We start from the raw sequence: 13,892 nt of genomic DNA on the forward strand, positions 1-13,892 counted from the left end.
CCATGATAAACGGAGAAAAGACTGAAGTTGTCAAGGATTTATTCAATTCAAGAATTTCATTTTACCTGGATCCACAGTCAAAACCCATGGAAGCAGAAGCAGCAGTCAAAAATTTATCAAAAGACATACTGCACTGGGCAAGTCTGCTGCAAAAGATCTGTTTAGAGTGTTTAAAAAGGAAAGACATCACTCTGAGGACTAAGGTGCGCCTGACCCAAGCCATGGTGTTTTCAATTGCCTCATACACAAGTGAAAGCTGGACAGTGAATAAGGAAGACCAAAGAATTCATGCATTTGAATCATGGTATTGGAGAAGAATATTGAATATACTATGGGCTACCAAAAGAATAAACAAATCTGTCTTGGAAGCAGTACAGCCACAATGCACCTTAGAAGTGAGGATGGCGAGACTTTGTCTCTCTCACTTATTTGGACATGTTATCAGAGGGACCAATCCCTGGAGAAGAGCATCATGCTTGGTAAAATAGAAGGTCATTGAAAAAGAGGAAGACCCTCAACAAGATGGATCGATACAATGGCTGCAACAATGGGCTCAAACATAACAACATTGGTAAAGATGGTGCAGGATGGGGCAACATTTTATTCTGTTGTACACAAGTTCAGCTTAACGGCACCTAACAACAACAATAACAGTGTTCTCTCCTATTTCTTCCTTAAAGATTTAACACCAGCTGATGTGATGTGAGAAGTAAATGGCTGGCATCAGCAAATACTGGAGGCCAAAGGGGACCTTCTGCCCAAGCTTCCTTAGCTGGCAGAAATGTAAACAAAGCTACATTTCACGGGTAAGCACGTTCCTGGTCAGTCTGGTAGAACTGATGCTTCAATAGGACTCTGGGGCCCTCCAAGAGACAGAAGGATCCCCAGGGTCTGCCCAGCCCCCCTCCGCTGACTGACCGTGCTGACCCGCAGGTCAAAGAGGCCACAGTCCTGGGGGTCCACCCCCAGCCCAGACACCCCGAGGGCCAGGTCGCATGGGAGCAAACCTCTTACAGGCTTAGGCATGCCAGTGTGTGTTTCTGGGTGACAGTCACCCCAAGAAAAAGGGACAGAGCCAGCCTGCTGTCACCATCCCTTATGAGTGCACACTGCTCCAATTACTCTGACAGCAGCCCCACTGCCTGGTCCTTCCTGCTCTGCTCTTAGCCCCCCTGACCTCCACAACACATTCCAACATTTTATTCCCACTGAACATCAGGGAATCGGGCTGTTTCAGTCACACTGAGGGGGGATGTGAAAGTCCACTCCTGACAAACAGAGCCTCTGGCCCCTGACTCTGGCCTGTCTGACTGCAGCAGAGCCTGGGGTGAGCTGGATGGGGGCTCTACTGCAGGCTGGCCCCCCAGGCCCTGCCCTCCACCCCCTTGCTTGCCACCCACACAGGCCCCCTTTGTGCTCAGCAGGCCTCCACCGCTCTGCAGAGAGCTTTTAGGGCAAACGGGGAACAAAGACAAGAAGCCAGACCCCCCAGAGCCACCTCAGCAGACCCAGGCCTGGCTGGTGATCTGGGCAGGAGAAGCAGCAGGGGGCTTCCCAGGGGCTCCCCCTACCCTCACTGCTCTCCACAATCAACAAGCAGTTCCTTTTCCCTCCCCCCGCCACTCTTTTGTTCAAATGAAAGAATTTGGGGGAGCCAGAAAAATGTGGCTTTTATTTTCAAAACTGGAATCAATTATAATTGGGGGGTTGGTTAAATATTCCCAACTGTGCTCTGACTCAGGTTCGCAGTGCCTAAGCCCAGCCTCAAGGAGGGAGCGGAAGGTGACTGGTGGAGGTTTGGGAACAGAGCTTGAAGGACTCAGCAGTCCCCAAAGGCCGTTCAACCTACACAGAGCACCCAGCCCCTCCTCTGGGAGAGAGTGTCCCGGCAGTCTCTACCCCTCCCTGCAGGCCACATTTGTCTCCCAGGAAGCCAACCCACCCAGAGGGCAGAGGGCTGGTCGCAGGCCCAAGCCCCTTGTGAAGAAGGTCAAAGGTGGGGTGTCAGCCTGTGCCCTCCCCTCTTCCTGATTTCAGCTTGGCACTGGCCAAGAGGTGGTCACACGTGCCACTACGAGCCATGTGACCGGGCCGCTGTCTGACCTCTGACCCTGGTGTCCTCCTCCACATGGCGGGTTAAGCGGGGACTCAGTGAGCGGGTGTAGGCAGAGCTGGGTGCAGCCCTTCCAGAGCCTTTGTAGGGGGTTCAAGAGAGGGGAGCTTAAGGCCAGGCCTGAGCACCGGTGACTCCAGAGAAAACGGACCAGGGAGGCCCAGCACAGGGCAGTGTGAGCCCCCATCCCACCCGGATGGACTATTAAGCCCACTCAGCACACACCCCCCTGAAACCCAGGACTGAGCAGGATAGCCCCCCACAGGATGCCAAGCTCCACCCCCTGCCCCATCTTCCTACCCCTCCTCACCCCACTACATCCCCATTTCACTACCACCCCCCTACACTCCCTCCTAACTGGGTATGGAGTTCCCTGCTAGAGGCCAAGTGTGAGGGTCTCCTGAGGAGAGAAAGGGGAGGTGACAGGAAGGGAGAGGAGGGGACAGGAGGGGAGGAGAGGGGAGGCTGCTCAGCACAAAGGGTGGTAGTTGGCCTCCACAAAGCCTCAGGCCAGGAGGCAAGGAGGCAGCTCCTGGTGATTAGAAAGGGGGATAGATTAGAGGAAGGCCGGCCTGGGCTCCAGCGGAAGATAAGGTACCCCTTGCTGATTCCCTGGGACAGCCACCACTCCAGAGGCCCCTCCTCAGGAGCAGCAACCACAGCAGGCTCTGTTTTGCTAACCAAGCAGCTGTGACCCTGCCCTGAAGCTCCCCAAAGTTTGCTGCCAGGATCCTCCCTACCCTACATGGCCAAACCCGGTTTTTCCAATAAAACTGAAGTCTGGCAAGTGCCCGTTTCAGAAAGAGCAGACAGAGGGGGCAGGGGCCTCCCTGAGGGGCTAATCCCACAGGCCTCATTAAAGTTCCGGAGAAGAGGTGAAGTGTGACCACGGAGCTCCCACCCTGTCCCACAGGGACTCCACCGCCCACCATGACCAACCCTAGTCTAAATCACAAGGAGGCCTGGCCCGGCCTTGGAGCCCCGGTGTAACAGAGTGCTGTCGGGGCTGGGGCCCCCCAGTATGGCCCTACGCAGCCACCTTCCCTGCCATCCAACCACACGAGACAAGCCCAGCAGAGCACACCAACAGCAAAGGCTTCTCAGTAAACAGAGTCACCCAGTCAGCATCCTGGGTAGCTGGCTCCATCTCAGAACCATGCGGAAGACCCACCAGCTCCCCCGGCTGCTTGGCCATCACAGAACAGCAAGTGGGCGGGGATCTCCTTACAAAGGTGCAAACCACCCCCAGGCCCCCAGACTTCCCGGCCTCCTGCTGGGCAGACAGGAAGCAACGGCGTCCATCCCCCACCCACCGGAGGTGTCCACCTGGGAAGAAGCCCCTAACTGCTCCCACAGAAGCCACTTCAAAGTAGCGGAAACGGCTGCAAGTATCCCATTTCACCCGGATGGCTAGCCTGTGTTCTGGCGCCAAAGGGGCCTTTAAACTCCGTATTCAATGAAGACATTTGGAAAGAGCAGAAACCCCAGGGGAAAGGAACACACGCCTCCCTGCCTCTCAAAGAACGTGCCAGATGACTCTTTTTCTTGCCTTATCACACTTTCCTCTACAAGGATTCTGTCACCCATCCCTTACTCAGGGACCCTTTCCCGTAGGACAACTCGGGCATCAAGGCCTGGTTCTTGAACGTGGTGTGGGGCTCAAACCCCACAGGCAGGACCCCAGGATGTCCCATTCTCAACTCCAAGGACAATGACAGCCTCCAGCAACGTGAGCAGTGCCTCTCAGGGATCCCTGACGCTGCTCCTTCAGCCACTCGGGTACCCGTGAGGCTCCGCCCCACTCTGGGCCTGGTGTCCATCTAAAGGACTGTGTGGGGCCCAGGCATTCACTGAGGAAGTGGGACCCTCAGGGCGGCCCTTCTTCCAGCAGCCTCAACGCCTACAGAGAAGGGGTGGGTGAAGGGGGTGGGAGAGGCGTGAAACCCCCCCCCGCCCCCGCATGCCTAGGACTGCACCCAGGCAGTCAGCCCCTCTGTGTCCCCAAGCCCGGCTGCATCCCCTGCCCCATTGCATCCCCTGGCCCTACTGCTTCCCTTTGCCCCATTGTATCCCCCACCCTCACTGTGTCCCCCACCCTTCTGTGTACCCTGGCCCCTCTGCATCCCTCAGCCCCACTGTGTCCCCCAGCCTCACTGTGTCCCCCCGCCCCACTGTATCCCCTGGCCCTTCTGCATCCCCCAGCCCCATTGCATCCCCCAGGCCCACCACCCCCAGCCTTGCCATGGCCAGGCCCTTGGTGTCCACTGCTATGTCCCCAGCTTGGTGCCCCAGCAGTGCCCTCCTCACCGTACTGACAGCGGGGACCCTGGAAGCCTTGGGGACAGAGGCATGGCTGGGTGGAGCCCGGCTGGCAGCGGCCACCATTGAAGCAGACTCCAGAGGTGCAGACGGCTGTGGGAAGAAAGAGGGGCTAGTTGAGGAGAGGCAGGGCAGGGGCCAGAGTCTGGGGGGGGGGCTCCCAAACTGACCAACCGGTGAAGCCACAGGTGACCTGCCGGGGAGCCATAGATGAGGCCATGTGCTTGACACGAAGCCCCCGGGGGGCCCCAGTGAAGTTTCCGTGTCTAGCTCCTGCCCTCTGCTGTGGCTCTGAGAGGATGGGAGTCCCTTGCCAGGCCAGCAGGCCCAGCAAAGATCCAAGCCCAGGACTCTCAGGTGTCCAGGTCTAGAGGACCGGCCTGGGCCCAGACAAACAGACACATGGCCTTCGTGGGGCTTCTTCCTCCTAGTCATTACATGCCCACGCCTGCCAGCTGCTGCCCCACCCCAAATCTGGCCCCACCCCCTCCTCCCTCCAGCAAACCCCTCAGCAGCATGAAGGTGTCTCTGAAACAGGAGGGGGGTGGCCAAAGGAGGCCTAGCCATGGGCCTAGAGGGGCCACAAGGACCCCAGGGGGAATGCTCAGAGACCCCTGGAACCTGCAGAAGGAAGCCCAGGGCCCATGTTAAGGGAAACATCAGTGCCTCAGGCACAGAGGGCCCAAAACCTTGGACATGGGCGAGTTCATGGAGTAAGAAAAACCAGTGTGTTTACTTTTCACCATGACATCCAGTCCAAACTGCAAAGACAGGCCACCCACCCCCCCCTCCCCCAGTGGAGGGCAAGTACCCAAGCCGGACATTCTGGAAGGCAGGACCCACGGAGAGTGACTTCCCACCCTGGGGCCCAGCGCCTCTGCCCTGCCACAGTTCTCAGTCATTGGAGGGGAAGCAACAACTCGCCCCTATTCCCATCCATCCATCCCTCCCTCCTCTGAGTCAAGGGGCAGCTCCTTCAGCCCATCCCCCCACACATACACCCCTTGCTCAGGTGCCCTGTCCTGACCACTGCCCTTACAGTCTTCACGTGTCCCTCTTCCTCATCCCACCCTTCTCCACCCTGCCTTCCCTATCCCACCAGGAAGCATCTGCCTAGTTCTGGAACTGACAGGAAAGGCAACAAGCTCCTAAAAAGTCATACTGAAAGGACAAGCACTGTACCATCTCACTTATATGAAATAAACAAAGCCATAGAACCTAAGATTTTCAGTGGTTACCAAGGGTGGGAGGGAGGGAGAAAGAGGGAACCTTTGCTTAGGGAGCACTGAGTTTATGTTAATGGTGGTACAACGATTTGGAAAAGGATAGCAAGAATGGGCGCACAAATTAAAGAATGTAACCAATGTCACTGAATTGTACATGTGGAAATCATTGAATTGGTGAAGGTTTTGTTGTGTATATTTTCATCACACAAAGTCATACCAAAACCTTGTTCCCCTCTTCTCTCTGGACCAGCCCCATGGTAGCACCCCTGATTGTCTCTGCTAAAAACACTACCTCTTGAGGCCAGTGGACTGAACTCCTCTTTCCGGAGAAGAGGGTGACAGACATAGCCAACTCTATTGCACATACATCCACACACACATTCATATGCACACAGGCACACATGCACACCCACACATGCATGTGCACACACGTGCACACCAGAACACAGGGCCAGAAGCAGCCACTGCTTGCTCTCTCTATGTCCAGCACAGACGTTAGTAATTGACCACCTCCCTGGGCCAGACATCTTTGCTTTTTAGGGTTTTAAAGACGTCTTCTGCAGCAGATTTACCCAATACAATACATCATTTGATTTCTCGATAGAACATTTGAAAACCTCTGTGAGAAAAAGGGAGGGCATCATATAAATGAAAAAAAGAACAGGTGGAAGAAAAAAGAACCAAGTGGGAAATGTGGAAATGAAACATATTAAAACTCAATATCTGGGTATTAAATGAAGAAATGGATGAATGCTTTGCAAAAACAAATTTAAGGTTTATAAGTAAGTTTGTTTTCTACTTAATCTTAATTTAAAGAAAAACAAAAAAATAAACACTAATAAACCTAAGGGGCACCTAGTGTGTTCCTGCAGTGCAGTGAATTACTTAATATGGCCCTTCTAAACATGGTTGTGACTCCCACAAAATGATTGGGGGGGCTATGCAAGTAAGATGTTTATGGCCCACCAAGGGGTTTGGACAGCCTGCTAACAATGCAAATAGGGAGCACGGGGCCCTTGTGGAGGTGAGACCCTGCAAATAAGGTGTACGGAACCCTAATAAAGGAATTGGTCAGTTTTGCCATCCCACTGGGCTTAAAGGGAGCCAATCCCAGAGGCAGCAAGAGAGGACCTCACTACCATCAAGAAAAGCCAGGAGCAGAGTGCATCCTTTGGACCTAGGGTCCATGTGCTGAGAACTGCCTAAACCCAGAAGACAGAGAGAGAGCTGTAACACCAGAGATGGCGAGAAGTGGTGGCAAGCACAACAGAGTCCAGCAATAGAGAAACAGTGGGAGCACGAGACAGCACTGTGGGCTTCGCAGCCCACCGAGCAAGGTGGCCACAGTGGGTATGCCAACCTATGGAGCGAGACAGCCGAGTGCCTTCAGGTTAAGGCTTACTGGTGCAATGGGGTGCCTCTGGGCACTTGTTGGCAGAGCCAGAAGAATTTTGTAACACTTACCCCAGCAGGGCAGAGTCCAAGCTAAGAGCCAAGGGCCAAGAGTGAGGCCTGCCTGCAGGCATGGCAGAGAAGCTGTCCTGTCTGATAAACTATATCATGAGTCATTCCTGATCCTGAATTATAACCTGTTACTTCCCTAATAAACCCCATAACTGTGAGTATAGTCTAAGTTCTGGGTGGCCATCGCAATGAATTAATGAACCCAGGGGAGAAGTAGAGAGTGCCACGGGAGAGACGGTTGGTGTCAGAATTGGTAAAAAGGTTAGAGAGAAGAAGTTTGTCTGACCTTCACCTCATAGGAACCAGCCTTGGGCATTCCTGGAACAAAGGCCTGGGAAGGCCCTTAGGGTGTCTGATCCCAAAGGTGGTCCTCAACAGGTCTGGGTGCAGGACAGCAGATTTGGGGAGCACAGTTCCCAGGAGAGGGCAGCACAAATCAGCAACACCTGTGACATCTTAATGCCACTTGCTGTCATGGTAAGGGGCGAGAAACTCCACCCTGGGAGGCAGGAGCCGACTCCCGCTGCCAGGACCAGGGTAACTACGGACACCGGGTTCTCAATTCCTCTCCACAGGCTCGTTATTGCAAGTCCAGACCAGGGCCATTTTCTTTGGAACTGCTGCTTGGCTAGAGCCGGTGATACATTCTCCTCCTCTCTCCTAAATGGCTATCTGGTGAAATTGTGGGGTCTGTGCCAGGCAGGACAGGTGTGACCCAGGGTGACACCCATCCCACAGCTGTGAACACAGGCACTGAGGTTGCCAAGTCTTTGCAATCCACATGGCAAAGAAAAGCCAGACCCTCTGGAATCCAGCCCTGCCCGTGAGTGCTCGCCCACGTCTTTAGGGTCTGCCCAAAGCCTCCCAAAGCCCACCCGCAGCCGCAGACCTGCATCTCATTCCGCTGACCCCAACGAGGAGCCCTGGAGGAGCCCCGGAGGCTCCAGAGTGTTGGAGAAGCTGGCTTGACAGAGGCTCCAGAGTGTTGGAGAAGCTGGCTTGAATATGCAACTGACTTCCCGCAGGAGCCCAAGCAGCTTGGAGATGGTTTGGTTGCTGGGGGCTTCTCAGCTTCCCAGGGAGGGGCCTCTGGTTTTCCATCTGTTCCTTCTCCATCCACCCTGGATGGGGGGTGGGCCCAGCAGCAGGACGGCCCCCCTCTGGTTCCCCGATGTGCATTCCCAGGGAGCTGGTGTGCTGTGCTGGGAAGGGGTTGGGTTCATCTCTGAGTCTGAGATCCTAACGTGTAACAGGGATCAGCACCGTGCCAAGGCAGGTGGGGAAGTGAGGACAGAGTAAAATCCTCACCCCGCCCAGCTGGGGTCCCCATCCAGGCCTCCTGCAGGCTGGGCAGGCCTGCCTGAGGCCAGACACACAGAAGGTCTATGCCAACACCGAGTCACCCAAGGGGTCCCAACAGTCCAGGGCTGGCTCACAGTGGGACATGCACTGGGTTGCATTCCCCCACCAGCAGCTGACTGCAGGAACCAGGTGTGCCTGGCTAGGAGCTTTGTGGACAGTGCTGGAGGAGAGCAAGGGCTTCCCAGCTTCTCTGCGATGTTCCCACAGTGGGTGTTGACTCCTATGCCCCCAGGCTGATGGCCAGTGTCAGAGAGGTCTCCTCAGAGGTGGGGACAAAGTCCATGTCAGGAGACAGTGGGTAAGCCTCCAGAGAGTGGCCACCCAGCCTCAGGCTGCCAGGGATCCTGCCCTGCAAGGATGCTGTGTTGGGTCTGGGCAGCCTGAGTTTGCACCCCAGGAGATGCCCTGGCAGTCCAAAGCTGCCGGCCCCAGCCCCTAAATCCTGCAAGTAATGGTGAAGGGAGCAAACGGTGCCTCCTGCCTGCAGCGGAGGGACAGGCAGCCGCGGGGCTCACAGGGGCTTGTGCCACACAGTGGAGGTGGTAGGGAAAATTCCAGGACCCAGAGGTTTCTGTGCACCCCAAAGTCCTCCAGCGGCTGCAAGAGACCAGCACCAAGCAGTCAGGGCCCGGGGTCCTCGCTGTCCTCCCAGGCACGTGGTGACCTCTAGACTGGCCTCTTGCCCCCATGAAGTGCAGGAACATGGCTGTCTGCCATGCGATGGAGTATGTGCACATGTGTGAGAGTGCGAACACGTGTGAGTATGCAAATGGGAGTGTGTGCATGTGTGAGCATGAGTGGGGTTCACGCAGGCTGAGACCGTGAAAGCATGGAGAAACGGGTGATGGTGAGGGTGACAGTGAGGGGTCCTCCACAGGGCCCCCCAAGCACACAGCTGGGAAACAGGCTTCGTCTCAGCTGTTATCAGCAGGGCGGGCAGGCAGCACCATTTCCTAAGCCACGTCCGAGCTGTGATAAGGGCTTCGTGAGAACAGACAGAGGTGAGAATGGCAGGGGCCACTCACACGGCCAGTCAGGGCTGAAGAAAAATCGGTTCCCCTGAATGTCGAGCCGTCCTGGGCGGGGTGAACGTGGAGGGACTGAGTCCATGAGTGTGAATATGCGCATGTGAGTAGGCATGTGAGTGTGTGTACGTGTGAGTGGGGCATGTGTGAGTGTGCAAAAACAGGTGTGTGAATGTGTGAGCACATGTGTGTATATGTGAGTACACCTGTGAGTGTGTGCATATGTGTGAGTGCACACACAAGTGTGTGAATGTGCATTCACATGTGTGAGGTGTGAGTGTGCTAGTGCACATGCGAGTGAGAGACTCTGAGCTCCCTGGGGGTGGCAGGGTGGGGAGTGAACTGGCGAGTGTGAGCCCTGGCATGGGTGAGTGTGAAAGTTCTGTCTGTGACCCCAGGTGGGAGGGCCTGAGGTGAGGGGGCAGTGAGAGGAGTGGAGGTCACAGTAGGGCACCACGCCCCCCAATAACCACTTGAGCCCTTGTAGCAGAGCATGGTGTCTGAGGGAGCGTGTGGAGGCCGGGACACAGCCCTGCAAGTTCCCACAAGCCCTGTCCAGGAAGGAAAAGGAAAAGCAAGCACAGAGGGAGGAAACAGAGGGAGACCCCCCGGGTCACGGTGGCCCCTTCCTGCAGCCTACACCCAACCGCCCGCTGGGCCCAAAGCACAGAGAGGCAGAGGAGGCAGCGGTCTGGGCCGGGCAGCTGAGTGGGGCCCTGGACATTCCGGGGGACGAGTGAGGCCTGCAATGACCCTGTCTGCCTGCCTGTTGACCCTACGCCCTGGGGTGCCCCAGCTATGGCCACAAGGGCAAGGCATGCTGGCATCCAGACACAGGCCAAGTAGGCAGCCCGGCTCCTGCTGCCCCTGCCCACCCCACCAAGGGCAGGAGACACAGCCACCGCAATCCCTCCCCTACTGATGTGAAGCCCTCACAAGCCACAGAGTTTTCTAAGGAGGATCTCTACACCCCCCAACCCCTGCAGACAGCTCCACACACCTCTGCCCTGTGTATCCCTGCCTCGAGCATGTTCCTCTTGCCGGGCACCCTGCCCCCAGGCCCATACCTCACTTCACCAACCACCAGCACCTGGTGAGAGAGGCCTTCCTGGGCCCATCCAAGCCCCCCGCCCGGTCCCCTGTCCCCACTGCATCACTGTTCTTTGAAGCACTTGTTACCATAATCGCTTTCTTCCTTCCTTCCTCTCCTGAGTGTCTCCTGCCCTGGGCCCTGAGCGCCATGAGATGGACCGGGCCAATTTTCATTCTCCAAGTACTCCAGAGCCACACATGGCTCACACACCACTGACCCAACGGATGTCTGTGGGGTGAAGTGCCAATGCCAGCATTTCTTGATGCTGGCTCTAGGAACACTGCTCAACTGTTCGGTGGTGATCCTTTTCCCTTCTTTCTCTTTTAAGATGCTCATAAACCCCATTGGTTTAAACCCAGAGAAGCCCCTAATACTCCATCACGGAAACCCTGGCGGCATAGTGGTTAAGAGCTACAGCTGCTAACCAAAGTTAGTTTGAATCCACCAGGTGCTCCTTGGAAACTCCATGAGGCGGTTCTGCTCTGAGTCGGAATCAGCTCAACAGCAATGGGTTTGGTTTGGTTTTTAATACTCCATCTTGGGAATACAGGGCGCACATCAGCTCATAAAGGCTCTGAGAAGTCCCGCAGAAATGAAGCTTCCTCAACTCTGCTCCACACAGACAGCCCCAAGCTTCCTGGACCACAGAACCTTTTCCAAGCGTGCACTTCACACCCAGGGAGCTGGTGCAGCTCCGGACAGCAACCCGAGCTCTGCTTCCCCCTCTGCAGCCTCCCAGGATGCTCTGACCCATCCCACAGGCCAAGCCCAGCCCAACCTGGGAGAGGTAGAGGGGGAGCCACAAACAGGGCCTCCCAGTGCCTCACCCCTGCGTGTGTCCCTCTCAGAGGCCGGGGCAGAGCTCTGCGCATCAGAGGTCCCCCCTTCGATGAGGGGGAGCCCAAGGCAGACGGTTCAGCCAGGACCCAGGGCAACTACAGCTGAAACATCAGGAGCGTCCAGGCAAAACTTGTCACCCGAACTGGGTAAGAGTGGGGTCCAGGGAGCCACTCCAAGCAGAAAGGATGAGGTCTTAGCCTGCTGCAGCTGGGATACACTGTCGGCAGGGCCACAGCCCCGGGGCCCTGGTCACCGGCCACACTGCCTGGCCCGACACGTTTTCTTCCAGGTCCCCTCCCAGCCACAACGCTGCTGGGTGGAGATCGGAGAAATGGCAGCATGATTAGAAGCTTCCGGCTATTCTCTCTCACAGGCATTAAACATCTCTGCTTTCCTACACAAACACTGGCAGACTCCCAGGCCTGCTGTCAGATCCGACATTGTCCTCCACACAGCCATGTTTCCAGGTCACACCGGAGCGTAGGAATGTCACAATGCGGGGTGGGAGGGGAGTGGAGGCCACCAGTCTGACCCCCCACTGGTTGGGGCCTTGGCCAACTGATGCTGTGGCAGAGGAGTCCCCCGGCACTATCACCACTACCACCGTCACTAAAGCCAGAAAAAGTTATCATGGCTGAGTACGCCTTGTCCCAACCGCCTAGCACTGGGGAGTCCCTGGATGGTGCAAACAGTTAACGCACTCAGCTGCTCACCGAAAGGTTGGAAGATGGGTTCCACTCAGAGGTGCCTCAGAAGAAAGGCCTGGTGATCTCCATCTAAACAATCAGCCGCTGAAAACCCTACGGAGCACAGTTCTACTCTGACACACACGAGGTTGGGTTGCCCGGAGTCAGAGTCTACTCCACAACAACTGGCTTAGCACTGCTTGAGCACTTGCTGTGTACTGGCACTACAATAAGGCTCCACGCGGAGTTACTCATTTAATTCTCAGTTTGAGACACCCATTGTCACCTCCATGTCACGGAGTGTGAGCTTGAGGCCTTGGGCGTTACCTTACCAAAGCCACATAGCTCAGAGCGGCTGGCGGGAATTTGAACCCAGGACAGCCACCACATTTTCTTCTCTCTCGGCTGCTTGGCTCAGACAGTGTGGATATCAGGCCCAGCAGGGGACACTTGTCCTACAAGCTCCGGGTGCCCCATGCCCTCCCCCAGGCCAGTGCCCCAAAGACAGGTTCCCAGGCAGAGCTTCAGGGACCAAGGCTCATGAAGGGAAGAACAAAGGTCAATGGAGCCTCCACCATCCAACCGGAGGTTCTCACGTCATGGGGAAGTCCAAAGCCCAGCCCAGCCAGCCGGCCTTCCCCAGCCACTCTCAGGGACCACTGGCTCACTCTGCTCCAACATCCTCTGCCTCCTCCCACTCAGAGCCCCTAAGCCAGCTTCCCAGGCCACTCCTACCATCCTCAAGCCCCACCTGACTGGTCATCGCCTGCCCATCCTCAAGAGGGCGTATCCTCAGTGGGGCCTTCCCCAGCCCCAGGCCAGCCCTGCACTCCCCACCACTTCCTGGTCAGTCACATGACAAGTGTCTGTTAGTGCCGGCCTCCTCCACCAGACTGTGAGCTCCCATGAGCAGGAACAGCCCCAGCCAGGTCCCTACCCAATCCCCAGCACCCACAACAGAGCCGCCATTTGGTGGTCACTGAACAAAAAATGAATGAGTGAAGAACCAGTGAATGAGTGAGCAAATGAATGTGAGTGAGTGAGTAGATGGATGATAGATAAGTAGATGGACAGACAGATGGAGAGATGATGGACAGACGGATGGATGGACAGAGTGTCGATGGATGGATGAAGAGATGAATACATGGTTACCATGGAAACAGCAGTCAAGAATCAAAAGACACATTGCATTGGGCAAATCTGCTGCAAAAGACCTCTTTAAAGTGTTCAAAAGCGAAGATGTCACTTTGAGGACTAAGGTGCGCCTGACCCAAGCCATGGTGTTTTCAATTGCCTCATATGTATGCAAAAGCTGGACAGAGAATAAGGAAGACGGAAGAAGAATTGATGCCTTTGAACTGTGGTATTGGCAAGGAATATTGAATAAACCATAGACCGCCAAAAGAACAGGCAAACCTGTCTTGGAAGAAGTACAACTAGAATTCGCCTTAGAAGCAAGCATGGGAAGACTACGTCTCACATACTTTGGACGTGTTGTCAGGAGGGACTGGTTCCTGGAGAAGGACATCATGCTTGGTAAAGTAGAGCATTAGCTAAAAAAAGGAAGACCCTCAAAGAAATGGGTTGACACAGTGGCTGCAACAATGGGCTCAAGCATAGCAACAATTGTGAGGATGGTGCAAGACTGGGCAGTGTTCCGTTCTGTTGTGCTTAGGGTCACTATGAGTCAGAATCGGCTCAACGGCACCTAATAACAACAACATGGAACTTCTCGGCACCCCTCTGGGCCCGTGTAAACCCACT

The 13,892-nt window shown here is 55.6% G+C and overlaps 1 protein-coding gene across 7 annotated transcripts in view; it reads right to left on the bottom strand.

Moving 5' to 3' along the window:
* The window catches only part of MEGF6 (multiple EGF like domains 6), a 136,340-nt gene that overhangs the window by 101,890 nt on the left and 20,558 nt on the right, over nt 1–13,892 (bottom strand). For all 7 annotated transcript variants that reach the window (XM_049877692.1, XM_049877694.1, XM_049877689.1 and 4 more), the window contains exon 4: nt 4,421–4,525. In XM_049877692.1, the coding sequence (XP_049733649.1) occupies nt 4,421–4,525 (105 nt within the window). The remainder of the gene's footprint in view (nt 1–4,420; nt 4,526–13,892) is intronic.

The sequence above is a fragment of the Elephas maximus genome, chromosome 3, assembly GCF_024166365.1.
Source record: "Elephas maximus indicus isolate mEleMax1 chromosome 3, mEleMax1 primary haplotype, whole genome shotgun sequence".
In the NCBI taxonomy this organism is placed as follows: Eukaryota; Metazoa; Chordata; class Mammalia; order Proboscidea; family Elephantidae; genus Elephas; species Elephas maximus.